This window comes from Pithys albifrons, chromosome 27 (genome assembly GCF_047495875.1).
Source record: "Pithys albifrons albifrons isolate INPA30051 chromosome 27, PitAlb_v1, whole genome shotgun sequence".
Classification (NCBI taxonomy): Eukaryota; Metazoa; Chordata; class Aves; order Passeriformes; family Thamnophilidae; genus Pithys; species Pithys albifrons.
The window spans coordinates 2,538,400-2,559,510 of record NC_092484.1 but is presented as its reverse complement, the minus strand read 5'-3'; the positions used below and the strand labels follow the sequence as shown (position 1 = coordinate 2,559,510).

Here is a 21,111-nt window from a genome sequence, read left to right as displayed (position 1 = left end):
ACGCCAACACCCCCAGCTCTTTATTGGTGAAAAGATAATAAATAGAAAAAAGCCCCTGGGTGGGGGGCAACACCCACCACCCCCGCTGCCCCCTCACTTCTCCCCACACCTCCCACCCCTCTGTGGGACCCCCGAAGCCCCCCCTGGGCACAGGATTGGGCAGGGGGCACAGGGTTGGAGCTGCTGCTGGTGCTCTCAGTGCTGCTGCCACCGCGTGGCACTTCTCAGCCATTCCCGGGGCCAGGCGGGGATGGCCGGGCATGGGCAGTGCCTGGCACCGCACAGGGGGCAGGGACAGCGCTCCTTGCCCGTGGGATCCTGGTCTTGCGGGGGTCAAAGGGGCAGAGCAGCAGGCAGGGGGGTTGGTGGCATGTGGGGGGCACCAGGGTGGGGGGCCGGGACCCTCGAGGAGCTCTGTGGCACTGCCAGTCTCCACGACAGCTTTGAAAAGGGCACGGGAGGGTTTCCCGAGGGTCTGAGGGTGGGGGTAAAGGGGGGGCTGCTCCCCCAAACCCCCCGTCAGCCTCGCTATCTCTGCCAAACGTCCATGGCCTGTGCCCGCCGCGTGGGCACCGGGACCCTCTGCTCCTCCGCCAGTGGGTAGGGGTACCCCTTGGCATAGTCGTCCCGGGGCTGGAGGTCTCCGGGGCCTCTGGAGGTTTCGCTGAGAGGTGCCAGGCTGGCCAGAGGGGGCTGAGGGGTGCCCGAGGGGCAGCCCAGCCCTGGTGAGACCCGCTCCGACTTGATGCTGATGGGTTGGCGCTGTGGGGATGAGCCACGGGCAGCGTCTTCAGCAGGGACGAGCCGGCTGCCCACCCTGCGGGGAGAGGGCATGAGGGTGAGGCCGGGCCTGCCCCTGCCAGGGCATGCAGGGTGGGCAAACACCGAGCTCACCCTCCTTTTCATCCCTAGAGGGGCTGAGACACCTCCAAACTCATGTCATGCACCGGCTCCGGCCTGGGGGGGCACTGGGCAGTGCCCATCCAGCTGCTGGGAGCCTGGGGTGGGCACTGGGGGGGACATGGGCACCTGGAAACTGGCTCTGCCAACTGTGGGAAGTTGCAGGGCAGGTTTGGGGTGACCACACACCCCTCAGTTTTGGGGTGAAGCTGGACAGGCACCAGCACAGAGGGGAGGGAGCTGTGCCATGGGTGCTGGCAGCACCCATGACTGGGAGGTGGCACCCAGTGTTGGGGGGTGGCACCCGTGGCTGGGAGGTGGCACCCAGTGTTGGGGATGGCACCCGTGACTGGGAGGTGGTATCCATGACTAGGAGGTGGCACCCATGGCTGGGAGGTGGCACCCAGTGTTGGGGGTGGCACCTGTGACTGGGAGGTGGCACCCATGGCTGGGAGGTGGTACCTCTGGCTGGGAGGTGGCACTCAGTGTTGGTGGGTGGCACCAATGGATGGGAGGTGGCACCTGTGGCTGGGAGGTGGTCCCCAACACTGGGAGGTGGCACCCATGGTTGGGTGGGTGGCATCCATGGCTGGGAGGTGGCGCCCAGTGTTGGGAGGTGGCATCCATGGCTGGGAGGTGGTCCCCAACACTGGGAGGTGGCACCCATGACTGGGAGGTGGAACTCAGTGTTGGGGGGTGGAACCCAAGGCTGGGGGGTGGCACCCAAGCCTGGGAGGTGGTCTCAACATTGGGAGGTAGCACCAATGGATGGGAGGTGGCACCCGTGCCTGGGAGGTGGCATCCAATGTTGGGGGGTGGCACCTGTGTCTGGGAGGTGCTCCCCAATGTTAGGGGGTGGCACCCAAGGCTGGGAGGTGGCACCCAGTGTTGGGAGGTGGCACCTGTGGCTGGGAGGCGGTCCCCAAAGTAGGGAGGTGGCACCCATGAGTGCACAGATCTCCCATGCCCCCCCCATTGCCCACCCCATGCCCCCCCATTGCCCACCCCACGCCCCCCCGTTGCCCACCCCATGCCCCCTCCATGCTTACCCCAGCGCTGCCAGGTCCCGGGGGTGCTGCCACGCCACAGGGCCGGGCTGCAGGTACCCCGGGGGTGGTGGGACCTCGCCAGCCCCAAAATCTGCCAGGCAGGAGGGCAAGAGTGAGCAGGACCCCGAGGATGGGGCACAGGGCGGGCGATGCTGTGCCAGGGCTGAGGGACCAGCACTCACCTGCCTGGGCTGGGCTGAGGAAGGGGAAGGTGCCCAGGCCGTGGCTCGGGATGCTGGAGCTGCCCGGGCTGAGGATGGGGCTCAGGGTCTGCAGCGCTGGGTACAGCGGGCGCTGTGGGCACAGGGGGTGACCCCATCGGGCTTTGTGCTGTGCCAGATCCCCGGGGGGCACAGGGTGCAGCGCCAGCCCCTCCCTGTGCCCCCAGCACTGCCGAGGTGGGCATGGATGGGAGGAACAGGGTTTGGGGAGGGGGTGGCACTATGGGCACAGGGACTCACCGCGGTGCTGGCACCACCCCGGCCGCTCGCCAGGCTGCCCTGGGCATCGCCACGCCGGCCCTCGGGTGCCAGGAACAACGGTGGGGGTGTCTTGGTGGCCAGGGCACGGCTCAGGGTGCCAGCAGGGAACAGGGGGTAGCCAAGACCTGTGGGCACACAGGGACAGGAGGATGCAGGGGGTGGCTTCGAGGGATGTGCGGGGTGCCTATGGCTGGCACCGGGGTGGCACTGGTGTCATCATTGCCCTGTGCAGCTGTGGGCAGCCATGTGTGCTTGCACAGTGTTGTGGATGCCAGTACAGTGCCATGGGTGCCAGCACAGTGTTGTGGATGCCAGCACAGTGCCATGGGTGCCAGCACAGTGTTGTGGATGCCAGCTGAATGCTGGGTGTAGGCAAGGGGCAGTGGGTGCTGGCAGAGGGCAGTGGGTGCAAGCTGAGGGGGCAGTTGGGTGCTGGGTGCTGGCAGAGGGTGTGGACAGGGGGGCAGGGGGCAGTGGGTGCTGGCAGGGGGGAGTGGGTGTGGACAGGGGGCAGTGGGTGCTGATGAGGGCAGTGGGTGTGGGCAGAGGGCAGTGGGGGCGGGCAGCGGGACAGTGGGTGATGACAGGGGGCAATGGATGCTCACAAGGGGCAGTGGGTGCTGGCAGGGGGCAGTAGGTGCTGGCAGGGGACAGTGGGTGATGGCAGGGGGCAATGGATGCTCACAAGGGGCAGTGGGTGCTGGCAGGGGGCAGTGGATGCTCACAAGGGGCAGTGGGTGCTGGCAGGGGGCAGTGGGTGCGGGCAGGGGGCAGTGGGTGCAGGCTGAGGGGGCAGTTGGGTGCCAGGTGCTGGCAGGGGGCAGGAAGCAGCTGGCACTGGGCCGGGCCGGTGCTGCCACAGCTGCAGCAGCTCCCCCTGCCCACGCAGTGGCCCGGCCCCGCTCCGGGTAAACCCCCAGAGAGGCTGCCAGGGCAGCTTTGCATGCGCTGCCTTGGCAGGGAAAACCCCCAGGGGGTCACCGGGGTTGGGGTGCTCGTGGTGGGCATGGGGGCATGGCAGGGATGGGGGTGATGGTGGGGATGGGGTGCTTGTGGTGGGCATGGGGGCATGGCAGGGATGGGGGTGATGGTGGGGATGGGGTGCTTGTGGTGGGCATGGGGGCCCATGGAAGGGATGGAGGACTCATGGTGGGGATGAAGGTCCCATGGTGGGTATGGGGTGCCCATGGCAGGGATGGGGTGCCCACACTGGGGATGGGATGTCCATGGTGGGGATGGGGTGTCCATAGTGAGGATGGGGTGCCCATGGTGGGAATGGGATGCCCATGGTGGGGATGGGGTGCCCATGGCAGGGATGAAGGACCATGGTGGGGTTGGGGTGCTTGTGATGGGCATGGGAGCATGGCAGGCATGAGGTGCTCGTGGTGGGGATGAGGTGCCCATGGTGGGGATGGGGTGCCTCTGGTGGGGATGGGGTGCCTGTGGTGGGAATGCGGTGCCCATGGTGGGGATGGGATGCCTGTGGTGTGGATGGGATGCCCATGCTAGGGATGGGTGGCCCATGGTGGGGATGAGGTGCCCATGGTGAGGATGGGGTCCCATGGCGGGCACTGGGTACCCATGGTGGAGATGGGGTGCTCGTGATGGGCATGGGGGCATGGCAGGGATGAGGTGAGGTGCCCATGGTGGGGTTGAAATGCCTGTGGTGTAGATGGAGTACCCATGGCAGGGATGGGGTGGCCATGGTAGGGATGGGGTGCCCATGGCAGAGATGGGGTGGCCATGGTAGGGATGGGGTGCCCATGGCAAGTACAGGGTGCCCATGGTGGGAATGTGGCACCCTCAGCAGGGACCTTCTCCCCTGCTGGCTCTGAGCCTACCTGGGGGCAGTGGCCCTGGGGACCGTCCTGGAGGCCTTGGAGCTCCTGGCTTGAAGGCAGGGGGGCGGCCCTGGCTCTGGGGGGAGCTGCTGGCACTGCCCACGGACGTGTCTGTGGCTGGGGAGGAGCTGCCATAGGTGCCCTCGGGCAGCGTCACCGGGCTCTGCAGGGGGAGCAGAGTCAGGGACAGGGAGGGATGGGGACCCCCAGGGGACCTTGGAGACCCTCAGGGACCTTGCAGACCCTCTGAAGGGGGAGCAGAGTCAGGGACAGGAAGAGATGGGGACCCTCAGGGGACCTTGGGGACCCTCAGGGAACTTTGGGGACATTTGGGGCTCTGCAGGGACAGCAGTCAGGGACAGGGAGGGATGGGGACCCTCGGGGACCTTGGGGACCCTCAGAGACCTTGGGGATCCTCTGCAGGGGGAGCAGAGTCAGGGACAGGGAGGGATGGAGACCCTCAGGGGACCTTGGGGACCCTCAGAGACCTTGGGGACCCTCAGGGACCTTGGGGACCCTCAGGGCTCTGCAGGGGGAGCAGAGTCAGGGACAGGGAAGGGACAGGGAGGGAAGGGGACCTTTGAGGCAAAGCAGAGATCAAGGACAAGGAGGGGACAGGGGCTTTTGGGGACCCTCAGGGCTCTGCAGGGCAAAGCCAAGGCTGAAGGAGGGGATGGGGACCCTTGGGGACCCTCAGGGCTCTGCAGGGCAAAGCTGGGGCCAAAGGAGGGGATGGGGACCCTTGGTGGCCCTGAGGGCTCTGCAGGGCCAAGCCAAGGCTGAAGGAGGGGACAGGGACCTTTGGTGGCCCTCAGGGCTCTGCAGGGCCAAGCCAAGGCTGAAGGAGGGGATGGGGACCCTTGGTGGCCCTCAGGGCTCTGCAGGGCCGAGATCAAAGCCAAGGAAGGAAGGGGTGGGGTCTCCTGGTGCCCCCCACCCCCTGCTCCGTGTGCCACCAGTGACTCACATAGAACCTGGGCCGTGCCACCGACAGGTCCATGCCCTCGCTCAGCCTTGTCCCCTTGTCCCCTGGCTCTGGTCCCTCCTCCAGCTCCAGCTCGTGGCTCTCCAGTCCCAGCCCCTTCCGCTTCAGCGTCTGCGATGAGCGGGGTGGTCAGTGGGATGGTCAGCAGGGTCTGGTGCCCACCCCAGAATGTCCATCCCAGCGTGCCCACCCCATGGTGCCTACCCAGGGTCCCCACCCCAGGGTGCCCATCCCGGTATCCCCATCCCAGTATCCCCACCACAGCGTCCCCACCCCAGTGCCCCCACCCCGTGGTGCCCAACTCATGGTGCCCACCCAGGTGCCCACCTTGAGGATGTCAGTGTTGGTGCCACCCCAGTATCTCCACCCCAGTGTCCCCACCCCATGATGCCCACCCAGGTGCCCACCTCGGTGCCCACCACGAGGATGTCGGCATTGTTGCCACCCCCTAGTGCCCACCTTGTGCCCACCTCGAGGATGTCAGCATTGGTGCCACCCCCAGTGTCCCCCCAGGTGCCCACTTCGAGGATGTCGGTGTTGGTGCCACACCCCAGAGCCCACCCCGTGCCCAACTCGAGGATGTTGGCATTGGTGCCATCCCCCTGTGCCCACCCCCTGGTGCCACTCCCCCATGTCTACCCCGGTGCCCCCTCAGTACCCACCTGGAGGATGTTGGCGTTGGTGCCACCTCCCGGTGCACCCCCAGTGCCCACCCCGTGCCCACCTGGAGGATGTCGGTGTAGGTGCCACTCCCCGGTGCCCCCCCAGTGCCCTCTCTGTGCTCACCTGGAGGATGTTGGCCTTGGTGCCTACCCCAGTGCCCACCACGTGCCCACCTGGAGGATGTCGGCATTAGTGCCACTCCCAGGATGTCGGCGTTGATGCCACCCCCGGTGCCCACCTCAGTGCCCCCCAGTGCCCACCTGGAGGATGTCGGCATTGGTGCCACACCCCGATGCCCCTCCGGTGCCCACCCTGTGCCCACCTGGAGGATGTCGGTGTTGGTGCCACCCCCCGGTGCCCACCTGGAGGATGTCGGCGTTGGTGCGGCTCTCGTGGGGTTCACTGTACTCGGTGTACTTGAGCAGCACCCTGTCCATGTGTTGGTGCCCATCCCAGTGCCCGCCCCGTGCCCACCTGGAGGGTGTCGGCATTGGTGCCACCCCCAGTGTCCCCCCGGTGCCCACCCCGTGCCCACCTGGAGGATGTCGGCGTTGGTGCCCCCCCGGTGCCCACCCCGTGCCCACCTGGAGGATGTCGGCGTTGGTGCGGCTCTCGTGGGGCTCGCTGTACTCGGTGTACTTGAGCAGCACCTTGTCCATGCGTTGGTGCCACCCCCAGTGCCCACCCCGTGCCCACCTGGAGGATGTCGGCGTTGGTGCAGCTCTCGTGGGGCTCGCTGTACTCGGTGTACTTGAGCAGCACCTTGTCCATGCATTGGTGCCAACCCCCAGTACCCACCTCGAGGATGTCGGCGTTGGTGCCCCCCCAGTGCCCACCCCGTGCCCACCTGGAGGATGTCGGTGTTGGTGCCCACCCCGGTGCCCGCCCCATGCCCACCTGGAGGATGTTGGTGTTGGTGCCACTCCCCAGTACCCACCTGGAGGATGTCGGCATTGGTGCCACCCCCAGTGCCCCCCCGGTGCCCACCCCGTGCCCACCTGGAGGATGTCGGCGTTGGTGCGGCTCTTGTGGGGCTCACTGTACTCGGTGTACTTGAGCAGCACCTTGTCCATGCATTGGTGCCCACCCCGGTGCCCACCCTGTGCCCACCTGGAGGATGTTGGTGTTGGTGCCACACCCCAGTACCCACCTGGAGGATGTCGGCATTGGTGCCACCCCCAATGCCCCCCCGGTGCCCACCCTGTGCCCACCTGGAGGATTCCGGCATTGGTGCAGCTCTCGTGGGGCTCGCTGTACTCGGTGTACTTGAGCAGCACCTTGTCCATGCGTTGGTGCCCACCCCCGTGCCCACCCTGTGCCCACCTGGAGGATGTCGGCGTTGGTGCCCCCCCAGTGCCCACCCCGTGCCCACCTGGAGGATGTCGGCGTTGGTGCGGCTCTCGTGGGGCTCGCTGTACTCGGTGTACTTGAGCAGCACCTTGTCCATGCGTTGGTGCCCACCCCCGTGCCCACCCTGTGCCCACCTGGAGGATGTCGGCATTGGTGCCCACCCCCGTGCCCACCCCGTGCCCACCTGGAGGATGTCGGCGTTGGTGCGGCTCTCGTGGGGCTCACTGTACTCGGTGTACTTGAGCAGCACCTTGTCCATGCGTTGGTGCCCACCCCCGTGCCCACCCTGTGCCCACCTGGAGGATGTCGGTGTTGGTGCCACCCCCCGGTGCCCACCTGGAGGATGTCGGCGTTGGTGCCCTCCCGGTGCCCACCCCGTGCCCACCTGGAGGATGTCGGCGTTGGTGCGGCTCTCGTGGGGCTCGCTGTACTCGGTGTACTTGAGCAGCACCTTGTCCATGTCGGTGCTGGCGAACTGGAAGAGCCGGTTGGTGCTGTTGAAGATGATGAGGGCGATCTCGCAGTCACAGAGGACGCTCAGCTCGTAGGCCTTCTTCATCAGCCCGAACTTCCGCTTGGTGAAGGTCACCTGAGGGGACACCGTGGTGAGACCCCGCGGGGACAGCCCCAAATCCTCCTGCTGGGGTCACTCTGGGGGATCCAACACCCACCATGGGGTGGTGGGAGCAGAGTGATAGTCCCAAACCCTCCTCTTGGGCTCTGGGAGATCCAACACCCACCATGGGGTGGTGGGAGCAGAGTGATGGTCCCAAAACTCCTGTTGGGGGATTCAACACCCATGGGGTGGTGGGAGCAGAGTGATGGTCCCAAAACCTCCTGTTGGGGTCACTCTGGGGGATCCAGCACCCACCATGGGGTGGTGGGAGCAGAGTGATGGTCCCAAAACCTCCTGTTGGGGGATTCAACACCCATGGGGTGGTGGGAGCAGAGTGATGGTCCCAAAACTCCTGTTGGGGGATTCAATATCCATGGGATGGTGGGAGCAGAGTGGCTTTGCCTCCCTCATGGCCTCCCACTCACCCTCACTCTTGGGACACCCCCAAATCCTCCCTCTGGAGGATCCAACACCTGTGAGATGGTAGGAGCAGAGTGATGGTCCCAAAACCTCCTGTTGAGGACCCTCTGGAGGATCCAACACCCATGGGATGGTGGCAGCAGAGTGGCTTTGCTTTTCTCGTGGCCTCCCATCTGACCTCACCCCTGGGACACCCCCAAATCCTCCCTCTACAGAATCCAACATCCATCACTGGATGGTGGGAGCAGAGCGATGGTCCCAAAACCTTCTGTTAGGGTCCCTCCAGAGGATCCAACCTTGATGAGATGGTGGCACCAGAGTGGCATTGCCCCCCTCGTGCCCTCCTGCCCACCCTCACCCCTGGGACACCCCCAAATCCTCCTGTTGGGGTCCCTCTGGTGGATCCAACACCCATCATTGGATGGTGGGAGCAGAGTGACAGCCCCAAACCTCCTGTTGGGATCCCTCTGGTGGATCCAACCCCCTTGGGATGGTGGCACCAGAGTGGCATTGCCATCCTTGTGCCCTCCTGCCCACCCTCACCCCTGGGACACCCCCAAATCCTCCCTCTGCAGGATCCAACACCCACCATGGGGTGGTGGGAGCAGAGTGATGGTCCCAAACCCTCCTGTTGAGGTTCCTCCAGAGGATCCAACCCTGATGAGATGGTGGCACCAGAGTGGCATCGCCCCCCTCGTGCCCTCCTGCCCACCCTCACCCCTGGGACACCCCCAAATCCTCCTGTTGGGGTCCCTCTGGTGGATCCAACACCCATCATTGGATGGTGGGAGCAGAGTGATGGTCCCAAACCCTCCTGTTGAGGTTCCTCCAGAGGATCCAACCCTGATGAGATGGTGGCACCAGAGTGGCATCGCCCCCCCTCGTGCCCTCCTGCCCACCCTCCCCCCGGGGTTTTTCCTACCTGCCGGTTCCTCTGGTCCAATATTCGGCTGATCTGTATTTTTTTACGGCCCATTTTCGCCTCCTTTGTCGGATTCGAGGGCTGGAAGAGAGAGCGAGAAGCCGCCTGAGCCTCAGGGCCTGGGGCTGTCCCGAGCCACCAACCGCCCCAGCAGCTCCAAAAATAAGTTTTGCTGAAAAATAAACCCCCAAAAAAACCCCCCCAAAAAAATAAGTTTCGGAGGAAACGTCGTCGTTTTATTTTTTCCCTTTCGCGAAGTTGGCACGAAAGTGAAAAACGGAATAAAAAAATCGGGGAATTCTGATGGGGTAAAGGGGGAAAAAAAAGAATCCCTTTATTACACCCTTAGGGCCTGAGCACCTTTGGGTGGCGGCTGGAAAACCAGGATGTGCGATGCCCAAATCGTGCCCGGGGAGTTGGGGATGAGGCGCTTTATCCTTGTGATCCCTCCCAAAATCCCCGCGGCCGCTCCGGCGCTGCCCCCGATGCCACTCCCGGCGGGTCCGATGCCACTCCCGGCGGGTCCGATGCCACTCCCGGCGGGTCCGATGCCACTCCCGGCGGGTCCGTGCGGGGGCGAGGGCGGATTTAAGGGCGGGGAGGGTCCCTCGAACAAAAGGGCCGAGTTTAGGTTGAAGTTCGGGGGTTTTTTTTTGTTGGTTTGGGGTTTTTTTTAATTTATTTTTTTTTTCCTAGCTCAGACGAACGGACTAAATTTGACCTCCACCATTGGCGGGCCAGGAAGTGGCTGAATGAGGAGACAGCAAAGCGAAACCACCCACCTCTTGTGGCCACGTGGGGTGGTGGCAGCTCTGGGAAGGGCAGGGGTGCTCTGGGCACCCCACACCCCTCTGGCCGTGGGGTGCCCGCACCTCTCAGAGCCTGGCACGGGGTTGTGACCCCCCCTGTGTCACCCTCCTGGTGCCACACACTCCCGGTTCTTACCAAAACCCACCCCCTGGGATGCCCCAGTGCCTCTGGTGCACCCATGGGTGCCATCAATGGTCCTAATGGGACCCCCCACCTCAATCTGGGTGCAGAGCTGGCCTGGCACTGTCCCTGCTGTCCCCAAGGGGCAAGAGCAAAGCTGAGAAGCCAACAGGGCTGGGAACTCCGTGCTGGGCACACTCAGCACCCCAAGACCCCTTAAGACGTGCCAGAAGCCCCCCCATGGCAGGGCTGCCCCCCCGGGGGGCACAGTTGGGGACGTGCCAGTCCTTCTGTGCCCTGGCCTGTCCTGCTTTCCCCCCTCTCCAGCCCGTTGCCATTTGCCATCTTGCTCAGCTGCTAAATTTAGCTGATCAAAACTAATTTTAATTTCTGGAAGGAAATGGCGCTGCCGTTCCCACGGCCCCGCTGCCACCCTGTGTCCCACCAGGGCCCACGCACGACCCCGGGGCACGAGGGGTGCCCGGACCACCCCGGCCCCACAGGAAAGAGCCCACAATTCCCTGCTGGAGTGGCAGAGGTTTTCCCAACATCTGCAGCAGGATGCCAGGCCAAGGGCACTCGCAGGGGGCACCCAGAGGGGGCAGCTCTGACCTGCCACGAGGTTTAATTTGGGATGTGGAAAGAGGGGCTGATCCCCTGGGGGCTCTGGGTGGCATCTGGGTTTGGGCTGTTGGGGGCAGGGGGTGCCCACCCAGCTGTGACCCCCATGTCCCTGCACTGCCTCGTCCCAGGGTGGCTTTGGAGGCTCCAGGGAAGGATGTGCCACCCATCTGCTGCCAAGGGTTTGTCTAGGGACAGTCCCCCCAGTCCCTTGGGTGCTGGGGTACCCCAGTGCCCATGGGGTGGTGCTGGGGGGTCCCAAGGGGGTCCCAAAACCCATGGAGTGACTCCATGAGGGTCTCACAGAGGTCCCAGCGCCCATGAGGTGAGTCTGTGGGGGTCCTAAGGGAGTCCCAGCACCTATGAGGTGACTCCATGAGGGTCTCACAGGGGTCCCAGCGCCCATGAGGTGACTGTAGGGGCCTCAAGAGGGTCCCAGCATCCATAAGGTCACTCTGATGGGGTTCCAAGGGGGTCTCAGCACCCATGAGGTCACTCTGATGGGGTCCCAGCACCCATGAGGTGACTATAGGGGCCTCAAGAGGGTCCCAGTACCCATAAGTTGACTCTGTGGGGGTCCCTGATGGTCCCAGCACCCATGAGGTCACTCTGTGGGGGTCCCTGATGGTACCACCACCCATAAGTTGATCCTGTGGGGGTCCCTGATGGTCCCAGTACCCACGAGCTGACCCTGTGAGGGTCCCTGATGGTCCCAGCACCCATGAGGTCACTCTGTGGGGGTCCCTGATGGTCCCACCACCCATAAGTTGACCCTGTGGGGGTCCCTGATGGTCCCAGGACCCACGAGCTGACCCTGTTGGGGTCCCTGATGGTCCCAGCACCCACAAGACAACACTCTGGTGGTCCCAGCCCAGAACAGCAGGTAGGGGTGGGAGTCAAGAGGAAGCAGCAGCCTCAGCCCCCCACCCCACCCCGGGCTGGGGACCCACCAGGGCCAAACTCCCGGCACGTTCAGCACCAGGAAAAGCGGCTGAGGCCTCGTGCAACACCCGGGCTGGTTTCATCAGCCACCTCCCCACGCTGCTCAGGAGGGCTCTGCTCCTCCTGGGGCATCACCTTGGCTGTCCTGCCACCGTGGGGACACACGTGGCCAGGCCACCACTGCCACCAGCACCATGGGGTCCCTCCTACAGGGTGGGACAGTCTTGGGGACACACACAGAGTCACAGCCACTGCAGAGTGTCACTGGGTGCCCCTGAGAGGTCCTGAGACCCCCTTGGGACCCCCCCAGAGTCACCTGATGGGTGCTGGTACCTCCATGGGATCCGTGACAGGTCCTGGGAGGGGAGAGGGGACCTCACTCTGCATTTTCGTTGTGAAAGGGGATCATCAGTGGCCTTTTGGCTGCAGGGGGATGGGCACAGAGGGGCACCCTGCCTGGCATTGCCACCTCCAGCCTGTGGCACAGAGAGGTGGCACCCTCTGGGCCTGCAAAGGGGTCCACCTGGGCATGGAGGGGGTGTCTGTGTGTCCCTCTCCTCAAAGGCAGGAGCTGCCTCATGTTTGGGGGTGTTTCAACCCTTCCTCCTCCCACACCGTCATTTGGGAACCGAAACGCCGAGTCGGTGTCACCTTTGTCCCCACGGCAGGGACAGCCTCGAGGGAGCAGCTCCAGGAAGGAGCTGAGTGCAGGGAGAGCTCACGGCCCTGGGCAGGAGGGAACAGGGAGCCAGCCCTGGAGAAACCTCCCAGCTCCTCCTCGGGTTGTCTCCACCAGATCCCACAAAGGCCCCGTCGCTGTGACCGGGACTCGCTGGGGGGATGAACCACCTTCCAGCACCGTCACTTACACACACCCAGAGCTCTCAAAACCTCCCAGAGAGGAGCCCCCCTGCACTCCCTGTGCCAGGCAGAGGCTCTGGTGCTGCCTGGCATCCCGTCAGACTCTGCTCCCTCCCACGCCAGCTTATCTTTAGCCCAGGCTCTGCTCGCTCACACGTACCGGGCTCGGATCCACAGCCCCTCATCCCACTGTGCCCGTGCCAGCGCCCACAGCAGGGTGGCACCCCGGCCCCTGGGCTGGCATGAGGTTTATAATTAACACCCCGGATCCTCTACACCTTTAGGAGTCATTTGCATCACACTGGTGCACACACTCCCCAGCCCAGCTCCTAATTAGTGCTCTGAGACCAAGCAAACCCCTGGAGAGTGGAGTGTTTTTTCCATGTGCCACGGCCCTGGCACAGTGTGGGATGCTCAGCACGATCACGGGGGTTCCCAGCACTGCCTTTGGCACCTCTGCATCCCTGAACGATCCTAGAAGTGTTAAATGCACCACATTTATCCTAAAACGCACTAAATTTATCCTAAAATGCACTAAATTTATCCTAAAATGCATCAAATTTATCCTAAAATTAAAGCAGGTGGGTTATTAACGGAGTTCTTGGGGGCAAAAAGCTGCTCTGGGGTCTGGGCACTCTCTCAGTAACCTCAGGGCAGGATCTCTGAGCTCCTCAGGGATTCATCTTCCCATGGGACACAGAAAGTGGAGGGAAAATCATTATTTTCTCCAAATTCTGGGGGTTTTGTTGCAAATCTGAAAGCTGGGGGTGACTGGGTAGGAATGGGGGAAGGGAAGGGAATGGGAAAGGAATGAGAAAGGGAAGAAGGAAAGGGAAAGGAAAGGAGGGAAGGGAAGGGAAGGGAAGGGAAGGGAAGGGAAGGGAAGGGAAGGGAAGGGAAGGGAAGGGAAGGGAAGGGAAGGGAAGGGAAGGGAAGGGAAGGGAAGGGAAGGGAAGGGAAGGGAAGGGAAGGGAAGGGAAGGGAAGGGAAGGGAAGGGAAGGGAAGGGAAGGGAAGGGAAGGGAAGGGAAGGGAAGGGAAGGGAAGGGAAGGGAAGGGAAAGGGAAGGGAAGGGAAGGGAAAGGGAAGGGAAGGGCAAAGGAATGGGGAAGGGAAGGGAAGGGAAGGGCAAAGGGAAGGGAAGGGGGAAGGGAAGGGAAGGGGGAAGGGAAGGGGGAAGGAAAGGGCAAAGGGAAGGGAAGGGAAGGGAAGGGCAAAGGGAAGGGAAGGGAAGGGCAAAGGAAAGGGAAGGGAAGGGAAGGGGAAAGGGAAGGGCCAAGGGAAGGGCAAAGGAAGGGAAGGGGAAAGGGAAGGGGAAAGGGAAAGGGAACAGAGTGGTTATCCAGTACCTGCTGCTGGCATTTGGCAGCTTCCAAAAAGTGTTTTGTTGGAGAAAAAACAATGACTAAAGCAGAAGAAAGAGTTTCCATCCCATCTTTTATAGGGAGAAGCAGCAGGTTTGGCTGGGAGGGGAAAATCTGAGCCAGGAGCTGTGAAATCTCAGAGGAGGCCAAGGATGATGCTGGGACTGGATTTAAATTGGGGTTTAAGGACCACTGGACATGGATGTGCTGGGACCACTGGGACACAGCCAGCCCTGGATGTGGCCCTGGATGTCACTGATCCCCAGGGAATGGCAGAGCTGATGTGAGCACCATTCTGACCCCAGGGCAGGGAAAAGTCAGAGCTGAGCAGGGGTTTGGCTGGGACTGACAGGCCCTTCTGCTTTTTATAGGTTGTTTAAACAACTGACCAGTATAAACCAGAGCGGGGCTGGCAGGGCTGGATGGGGAGTGGGGAGGCAGGAGGAGCCAGCTGGGAAGTCGGGGAAAGGAAAGGAGAGACTGGTGAGCATGGGGGGGTTTAGAGACCACCAGGACCTCCACTAACCCCCTTCCCATTTCATCCTGTCACTCACAAAATCCCTGAGGGAATCACAATTAACTGATCTCCCCCTGGCACAGCACAGAGCCAGGCCCTGGCACTGCCAGGTGACCCTCCAGAGCCAAACCCAGGGGTGGGGAGGGACCCTCAGAGCCCAACCCAGGGGTGGGAAGGGACCCTCAGAGCCCAACCCAGGGGTGGGGAGGGACCCCCAGACCCAAACCCGGGGGTGGGGAGGGACCCTCAGAGCCCAGCCCGGGTGTGGGGAGGGAACCCCAGACCCAAACCCAGGGGTGGGGAGGGACCCTCAGAGCCAAACCCAGGGCTGGGGAGGGACCCTCAGAGCCAAACCCGAGGGTGGGGAGGGAACCCCAGACCCAAACCCAGGGGTGGGGAGGGACCCCCAGAGCCCAACCCGGGGGTGGGGAGGGACCCTCAGAGCCAAACCCGGGGGTGGGGAGGGACCCTCAGAGCCAAACCCGGGGGTGGGGAGGGACCCTCAGAGCCAAATCCGGGTGTGGGGAGGGACCCTCAGAGCCAAACCCAGGGCTGGGGAGGGACCCTCAGATGCAAACCCAGGGGTGGGGAGGGAACCCCAGACCCAAACCCAGGGGTGGGGAGGGACCCTCAGAGCCAAATCCGGGTGTGGGGAGGGACCCTCAGACCCAAACCCAGGGTGGGGAGGGACCCTCAGAGCCAACCCAGGGATGGGGAGGGACCCTCAGAGCCAAACCCGAGGGTGGGGAGGGAACCCCAGACCCAAACCCAGGGATGGGGAGGGACCCTCAGAGCCCATCCCAGGGGTGGGGAGGGTCCCTCCAGCCTCAGGTCCATCCTGCTCGAGGTGACACAGAGCGAAAGTGCCACCAGTGCCTGGCGCTGCCACGGGCCGGTGCCACCGGCACAGCGCGGCGATGGGCGGAGGCTTTTCGGTTCCAAAATGACTGTGTGGAAGGAGGAAGGACTGAAACGTCCCCCAAAAATGAGGCAGCTCTTGGTCTTGGGGAGACAGATGGACACACAGACCCTTCCAGACCCAGAGCACCTTTTTTGCTTCGTGTTTGCTGCACCCAAGGGAAGAAATTGGCTGTTCCCATGGAATTGGGCTGTTCCCATGGGATTGGGCTGTTCCCATGGGATTGGGCTGCCCCACGCTGCAACTGGGGAAATTCTCTGGGAATTTAATATGGGAAAGGATGCTCTTTGCTGCTGGAGGCTCTGCTGGGTGCAGCCAAGCAGCCCAACCCTGTGACTGACAAACCTGGTTTGCTCCTCACAATCCTTGTGAAGAGGAGGGAAATACAAGGGTCTTAAACACACCAACTCCCCCTGTAATCCTTCTGGGCACTCCTGGCATGCCAGGACTGCCAGGATGCTTCTCCTGGGAGTCAGCAGGATCCCTGTCCCCTTGGAACACAAAGTTTTCCGAAGTTTCCCAAAACCTCTTTTCCTTTTCCAGGGTATCATCAGTGCTCCGGGCTTGGAGGTGAGTGGGAATATTTGACATCCTAAACCAAACCTAGTCCTGCATCTACCTCCCAAATCTCCCTTTCTGAGATCCCCAGGTCTTCCCACATGCCACCCACGTGTGCCACGTCCAGCTGGCAGAGAGGGGCATGGAAAAGGGCCAGGATCTGGCTCATCAGGTTGCCCATATCCCCTTCCCAAACAGCACCTGATGCCCCGAGGGATGTGGGGGCACCGTGGGGCACAGCCCATCATCCCGTCCCTGCCTTCCTGCTCATCCACAGCTGCCACGTTCATTCCTTCCCTGCCAAATCCCGGAACCGGCAGGTCCGGGAAACTTCCTCTCACTGAAAGATTAAAACCCCAGGGATGGGCACGGGGATGTGCCAGGGATCGGCCGGGACGGGCGGGAGGATCCGGCAAAGGATCCACCTCGCCCTCCGCGGGTGACGGAGCGAGATGGGACATGCTGGGAATGCCACGTGCCCGTGTCCCATGCCCACCTGGCAGCGGGAACTGGGACCAGGCGGATCGGTGACTCGCCAGCGAAGCGCCGGTGCCATCAGGCAGAGCCCGCACCGCGGTGTCACCGCCGTCACTGTCACATTCTCTCCACGTCGAGCCACCCGCCCGGCGGGGCCGCGCCTCGGTTCCCCCCGAGCCACAGCGCCCAAAGGCCCCGGTGGGCCCGGGGGAGGCGGCGGCGGGGCCGGGGCGGGGCGGCCCGGCCGTCCAGGCTGCACTTTTGGGTTAAACGCGGGCGTTCCTCCCTGCGCAGACACGAGTAAAAATAACCGGCCCGAGCGCGGCTCAAACCACAGGCTTTTTATAGCCCGCCATCCCCAGACGGCGGGGCGGGGGACGGGGCTCCGCCGTGCCCAGACCAGCCCGCCGGGCGCCGCTCCGGCCGCACCGGCCCCTGCCCGGGCCGACCCCGACGGCGCGGCCGGGGGGATGCGCAGCCGCGCAGGGAACCGCGTAGGAGCGGCAGGACGGACCGGGGGGATGCGCGACCGCGCAGGGAGCCCCGCGGGAGTGGCAGGACGGACCGGGGGGATGCGCGGCCGCGCAGGGAGCCCCGTTCGACCCGCAGGACGGAGCGGGGGATGCGCGGCCGCGCAAGGAGCCCCGTTCGACCCGCAGGACGGACAGGGGGGATGCGCGACAGGACGGAGCGGGCGGATGCGCGGCCGCGCAAGGAGCTCCGTTCGACCGCAGAACGGACCGTGGGGATGCGCGGCCCCGCAGGGAGTCCCGTGCGTCCCACAGGACGGACCGGAGGGATGTGCGGCCGCGCAGGAAGCCCCGTGGGACTCTCAGGACGGACCGGGGAGACGCGCAAGGAGCCCCGCGGGAGCGACAGGACGGACCGGGGGGATGCGCGGCCGCGCAGGGAGCCCCGAGGGAGCGGAGGACGGACCGGGCGGACCGTGGCTGTCGCCGTGCCCCCCATCCTCGGTACCGGCCGCACCGGAGCGTGGCAGAGGCCCGGGACTCTCTTCCCGCCCGCGGACACGCACCTGGACACCGGCTGTTCCTCCTCGGCAGCTCCGGCCGCGGGGTCCCGGCGCTGGTCTGACCCCGCCAGTGCCGGTGCCAGTGTCGATCCTGATCCCGGTCCCGATCCTGATCCCGATCCCGATCCCGATCCTGATCCTGATCCCAGTCCCGGTCCCGGTCCCGGTCCCGGTCCCGGTGCGTGTCCCCGCGGCGCGCGCTGCCCGCGGCCCGCCCGGTACATTTGCATAACCCCGCCCACCCCGCGGGAATATTTGCATAGCGGCGCCGGGCGCACTCGCCATTGGCCGAAAGGAGAGGGTTGATTTGCATAGCCACGCCCCTGACGGGAAAGGGGCGGGGCGCGGGGTAAGGGGCGGGGCTTGGGGAGGTCGGGGCGGGCGTTGGTGTTGAGTGTCATGGAGTGGGTGCCATGTGGGGTGGGATGGGCGCTGTGCCCATGGGTGGGTGCCATGTGGGGTGGGTGCCATGTGGGGTGGGATGGGCGCTGTGCCCATGGGTGGGTGATGAGTGTCATGGGGTGGGTGCCATGTGGGGTGGGATGGGCGCTGTGCCCATGGGTGGGTGATGAGTGTCATGGGGTGGGTGCCATGTGGGGTGGGATGGGCGCTGTGCCCATGAGTGGGTGCCATGTGGGGTGGGATGGGCGCTGTGCCCATGGGTGGGTGATGAGTGTCATGGGGTGGGTGCCATGTGGGGTGGAGTGAGTCCTGTGAGCCCCTGAGTTGGTGCCATGGGGTGGGTGCTGTGAGCCCCTAGGTGGGTGCCATGGGGTGGGTGCCCATGGGGCAGGTGCCATGTACCATGGGGTGTGTGCTGTGAGCCCCTGGATGGGTGCCCATGGGGCAGGTGCCATGTACCATGGGGTGGGTCCTGTGAGCTCGTGGGTGGGTGCCCATGGGGCAGGTGCCATGTGCCATAGGGTGGGTGCTGTGAGCCCCTGGGTGGGTGCCCATGGGGTGGGTGCTGTGAGCCCCTGAGTTGGTGCCATGGGGTGGGTGCTGTGAGCCCCTGAGTGGGTGCCCATGGGGCAGGTGCCATGTACCATGGGGTGGGTCCTGTGAGCCTGTGGGTGGGTGCCCATGGGGTGGGTACCATGTGCCATGGGGTGGGTGCTGTGGGGTGGATTCTGTGTGCCCCTGGGTGGGCGCCATGGAGTGGGTGCTGTGAGCTCCTGGGTGGGTGCCATGGGGTGGGTACCATGTGCCATGGGGTGGGTGCTGTGTGCCCCTGGGTGGGTGCCATGGGGTGGGTACCATGTGCCATGGGGTGGGTGCTGTGGGGTGGATTCTGTGTGCCACTGGGTGGGCGCCATGGAGTGGGTGCTGTGAGCTCCTGGGTGGGTGCCATGGGGTGGGTACCATGTGCCATGGGGTGGGTGCTGTGTGCCCCTGGGTGGGTGCCATGGGGTGGTTGCTCTGTGCCCATGGGTGGGTGTTGAGTGTCATGAGGTGGGTACCATGTGCCACGGGGTGGGTGCCATGCTGGGGGTCGTGCCCCCTCCAGCCCCTCGGGAAGCTGAAGGTCCATCCAGGAGCTGCTCAGCTCGGCATTCCCACAGGGAACATCCCTGTTTTCAGCAGCCAGGGGGAACCGAGGCAATTCCCAAGCTCCCACTGTGCCAGCGGAGCGCCTGGGCAGCCAGTGGGAAGGAGGGCATCAGGAACCATCTCCCATGCCAGCCCCACAGCAGGGACATGTCCTGTCACCCTGGCCGTGCTGGGCATCCAGTGCCAGCTCCCAGTGCCAGAGTTTGGGAAGAGACACTGGAGAGATGTGGACACTCCGGATGAGGCTTTCAGGCTGTGCTGGCGGAAAGGACACAACAACTAACTTAGAGCTGCTTTTAAAGCCCCTGATTTATTGTGTGCAATTAGCAGACCGTTAATTAGCCCTGCTCATGAGCTTAATTGATCCTGAAGAGGAGGTAGGAGGGAGAGCAGAAGTGCGAGGGCATCAGCAAAGCGACATTGCAGCAGCCGGGGTGGCACATCCAGCTGCCCACCCTGCCCCCGGGGACAGGGTTTGGGGACACACAGAGTGGCCCTTTGGCTGCCTGGGGTGTGGGACATCCCTGTCCCGTTCACCTCGGTCTTGCCAAGGGCTTGGGGACACACAGAGTGGCCCTTTGGCTGCCTGGGGTGTGGGACATCCCTGTCCTGTTCCCCTCGGTCCTGCCAGGGGCTTGGGACAGGGTTTGGGGACACACAGAGTGGCCCTTTGGCTGCCTGGGGTGTGGGACATCCCTGTCCCATTCACCTCCTCCTTGCCAGGGGCTTGGGACAGGTAAGAGCCACTTCTACCCGTGGCAGCCAAGCCCCCTCTTTGGGCAAAGGGGCTGCCCGGAACCCCCCCATGATGTGAAATCTTTGAGCTCCCTCTGGAGGCCCTTCCTGCCCCCAGATCCTGGGATTTTGGGGACCCCGAGCTGCTGGATGTCCTGGGATGAGACCTGCCCTGCACCCCAAGAGACCACCCAGGTGTAGGACACGGCTGAGCCCTGCCCTGTCCCAGCCGTGGGGAAGAACAGGAGACGCTGCCACCACTTGGGGCACTTTTGGGACACGGTGCCCGGGCACTGCCATCCATCCCCAGGCAAAACTGCGAGCGGGGCTGGAAACGAGCCGGGAGCCAATCCCGAGCTGCTGCCAAGGGCAACAAGGCGGGCTCCAAAACATCCCACGTCCCGCACGGCCCTGGGAGGGGCTGAGGGTGCCAGCGGGACGGGGGGGCTGGCACTGCTCCTCCACCAGACGGAAAGGTCGGCCCGTCCACATCCCACAGCCAGGCCTGGCACGGGCCCAGGCACTGATGCCACCAGGATGCAGCAGTCTGTGTCACCCCCGGTCCCCTGGCCTGGCGCTGGCACGGTGCCCGGGGCGGGCATGGAAAGGCCAGACCCCGATGTCCCCTTGTGCCCCCTTGTCCCTGAGCAGAGGAAATTCCCGTGCCAGGGGGTGGGTTGGAGAGGAGAAGCTCTGCCTCAGTTCTCCCACCACTCCCGAAGCTCTGGGCATTCCCCGACGTAACAGGTGACCTGTGGAGTGAATTTTCCTAAATTAATCCTGTTTTAATCCTCCTCCATTCCCAGGGGGACCCGCTGGCAGGGCAGATCCGCGGGGACAAGGCAGTTCTGCTTCCCAGGATATTTTTAAGACATGGGAAACTCGTGGGGGCCCCAAGGGCCGGGGGCTGACGGCAGAGCAGAACCTCGGGGGTCCTTTCCCAGCCTGCCGGGACTGAGAACGTTCCATGTGCTCCCTCCGACCCTGGTGAGGATTCTCCCCCCGCAGGTGGAAGCCAAAAGTGCCTCTCCTAAGGGGATGAGGGATTAGGGGACTGCGGTGGTCCCTTCCCGCCACCCTCATCCTTGCTCGCTCCACACTGAGAACGGGGTTATGTCGGTGGGTCAATCCCGGGGGTTTTCCAGCAGCAGAAAAATCAGGGCTGGGAATGCGGAGATCGAAGAGAGCGCCAGGATGCTCTGCGCGATGTCCGTCTGTCCCTCCACCCTCCCGCCCCTCAGCCCCTCCATCCGAGCCCAGTCGGGCTCCTCGGAGCCCCCTCCGCGGTCCCGCTCCCTCCGTCCCCCTCCCAAACCCCGAGGAGGCTCCACCGGGAGCGGCGCTGGGCGGAACCGGCGCGGGGGTCGGGGGGTCCT

The 21,111-nt window shown here is 64.2% G+C and overlaps 1 protein-coding gene across 1 annotated transcript; it reads right to left on the bottom strand.

Annotated features, from left to right (window-relative positions):
• Positions 1-331: 331 nt before the first annotated feature.
• On the bottom strand, positions 332-9,282 carry MEF2B (myocyte enhancer factor 2B). The gene is given in 8 exon segments (XM_071578197.1): positions 332-817; positions 1,950-2,040; positions 2,132-2,243; positions 2,411-2,556; positions 4,273-4,435; positions 5,240-5,397; positions 7,616-7,859; positions 9,229-9,282. Coding segments are annotated over 8 exon segments (1,257 nt in total). The 3' UTR covers positions 332-528.
• Positions 9,283-21,111: the final 11,829 nt, after the last annotated feature.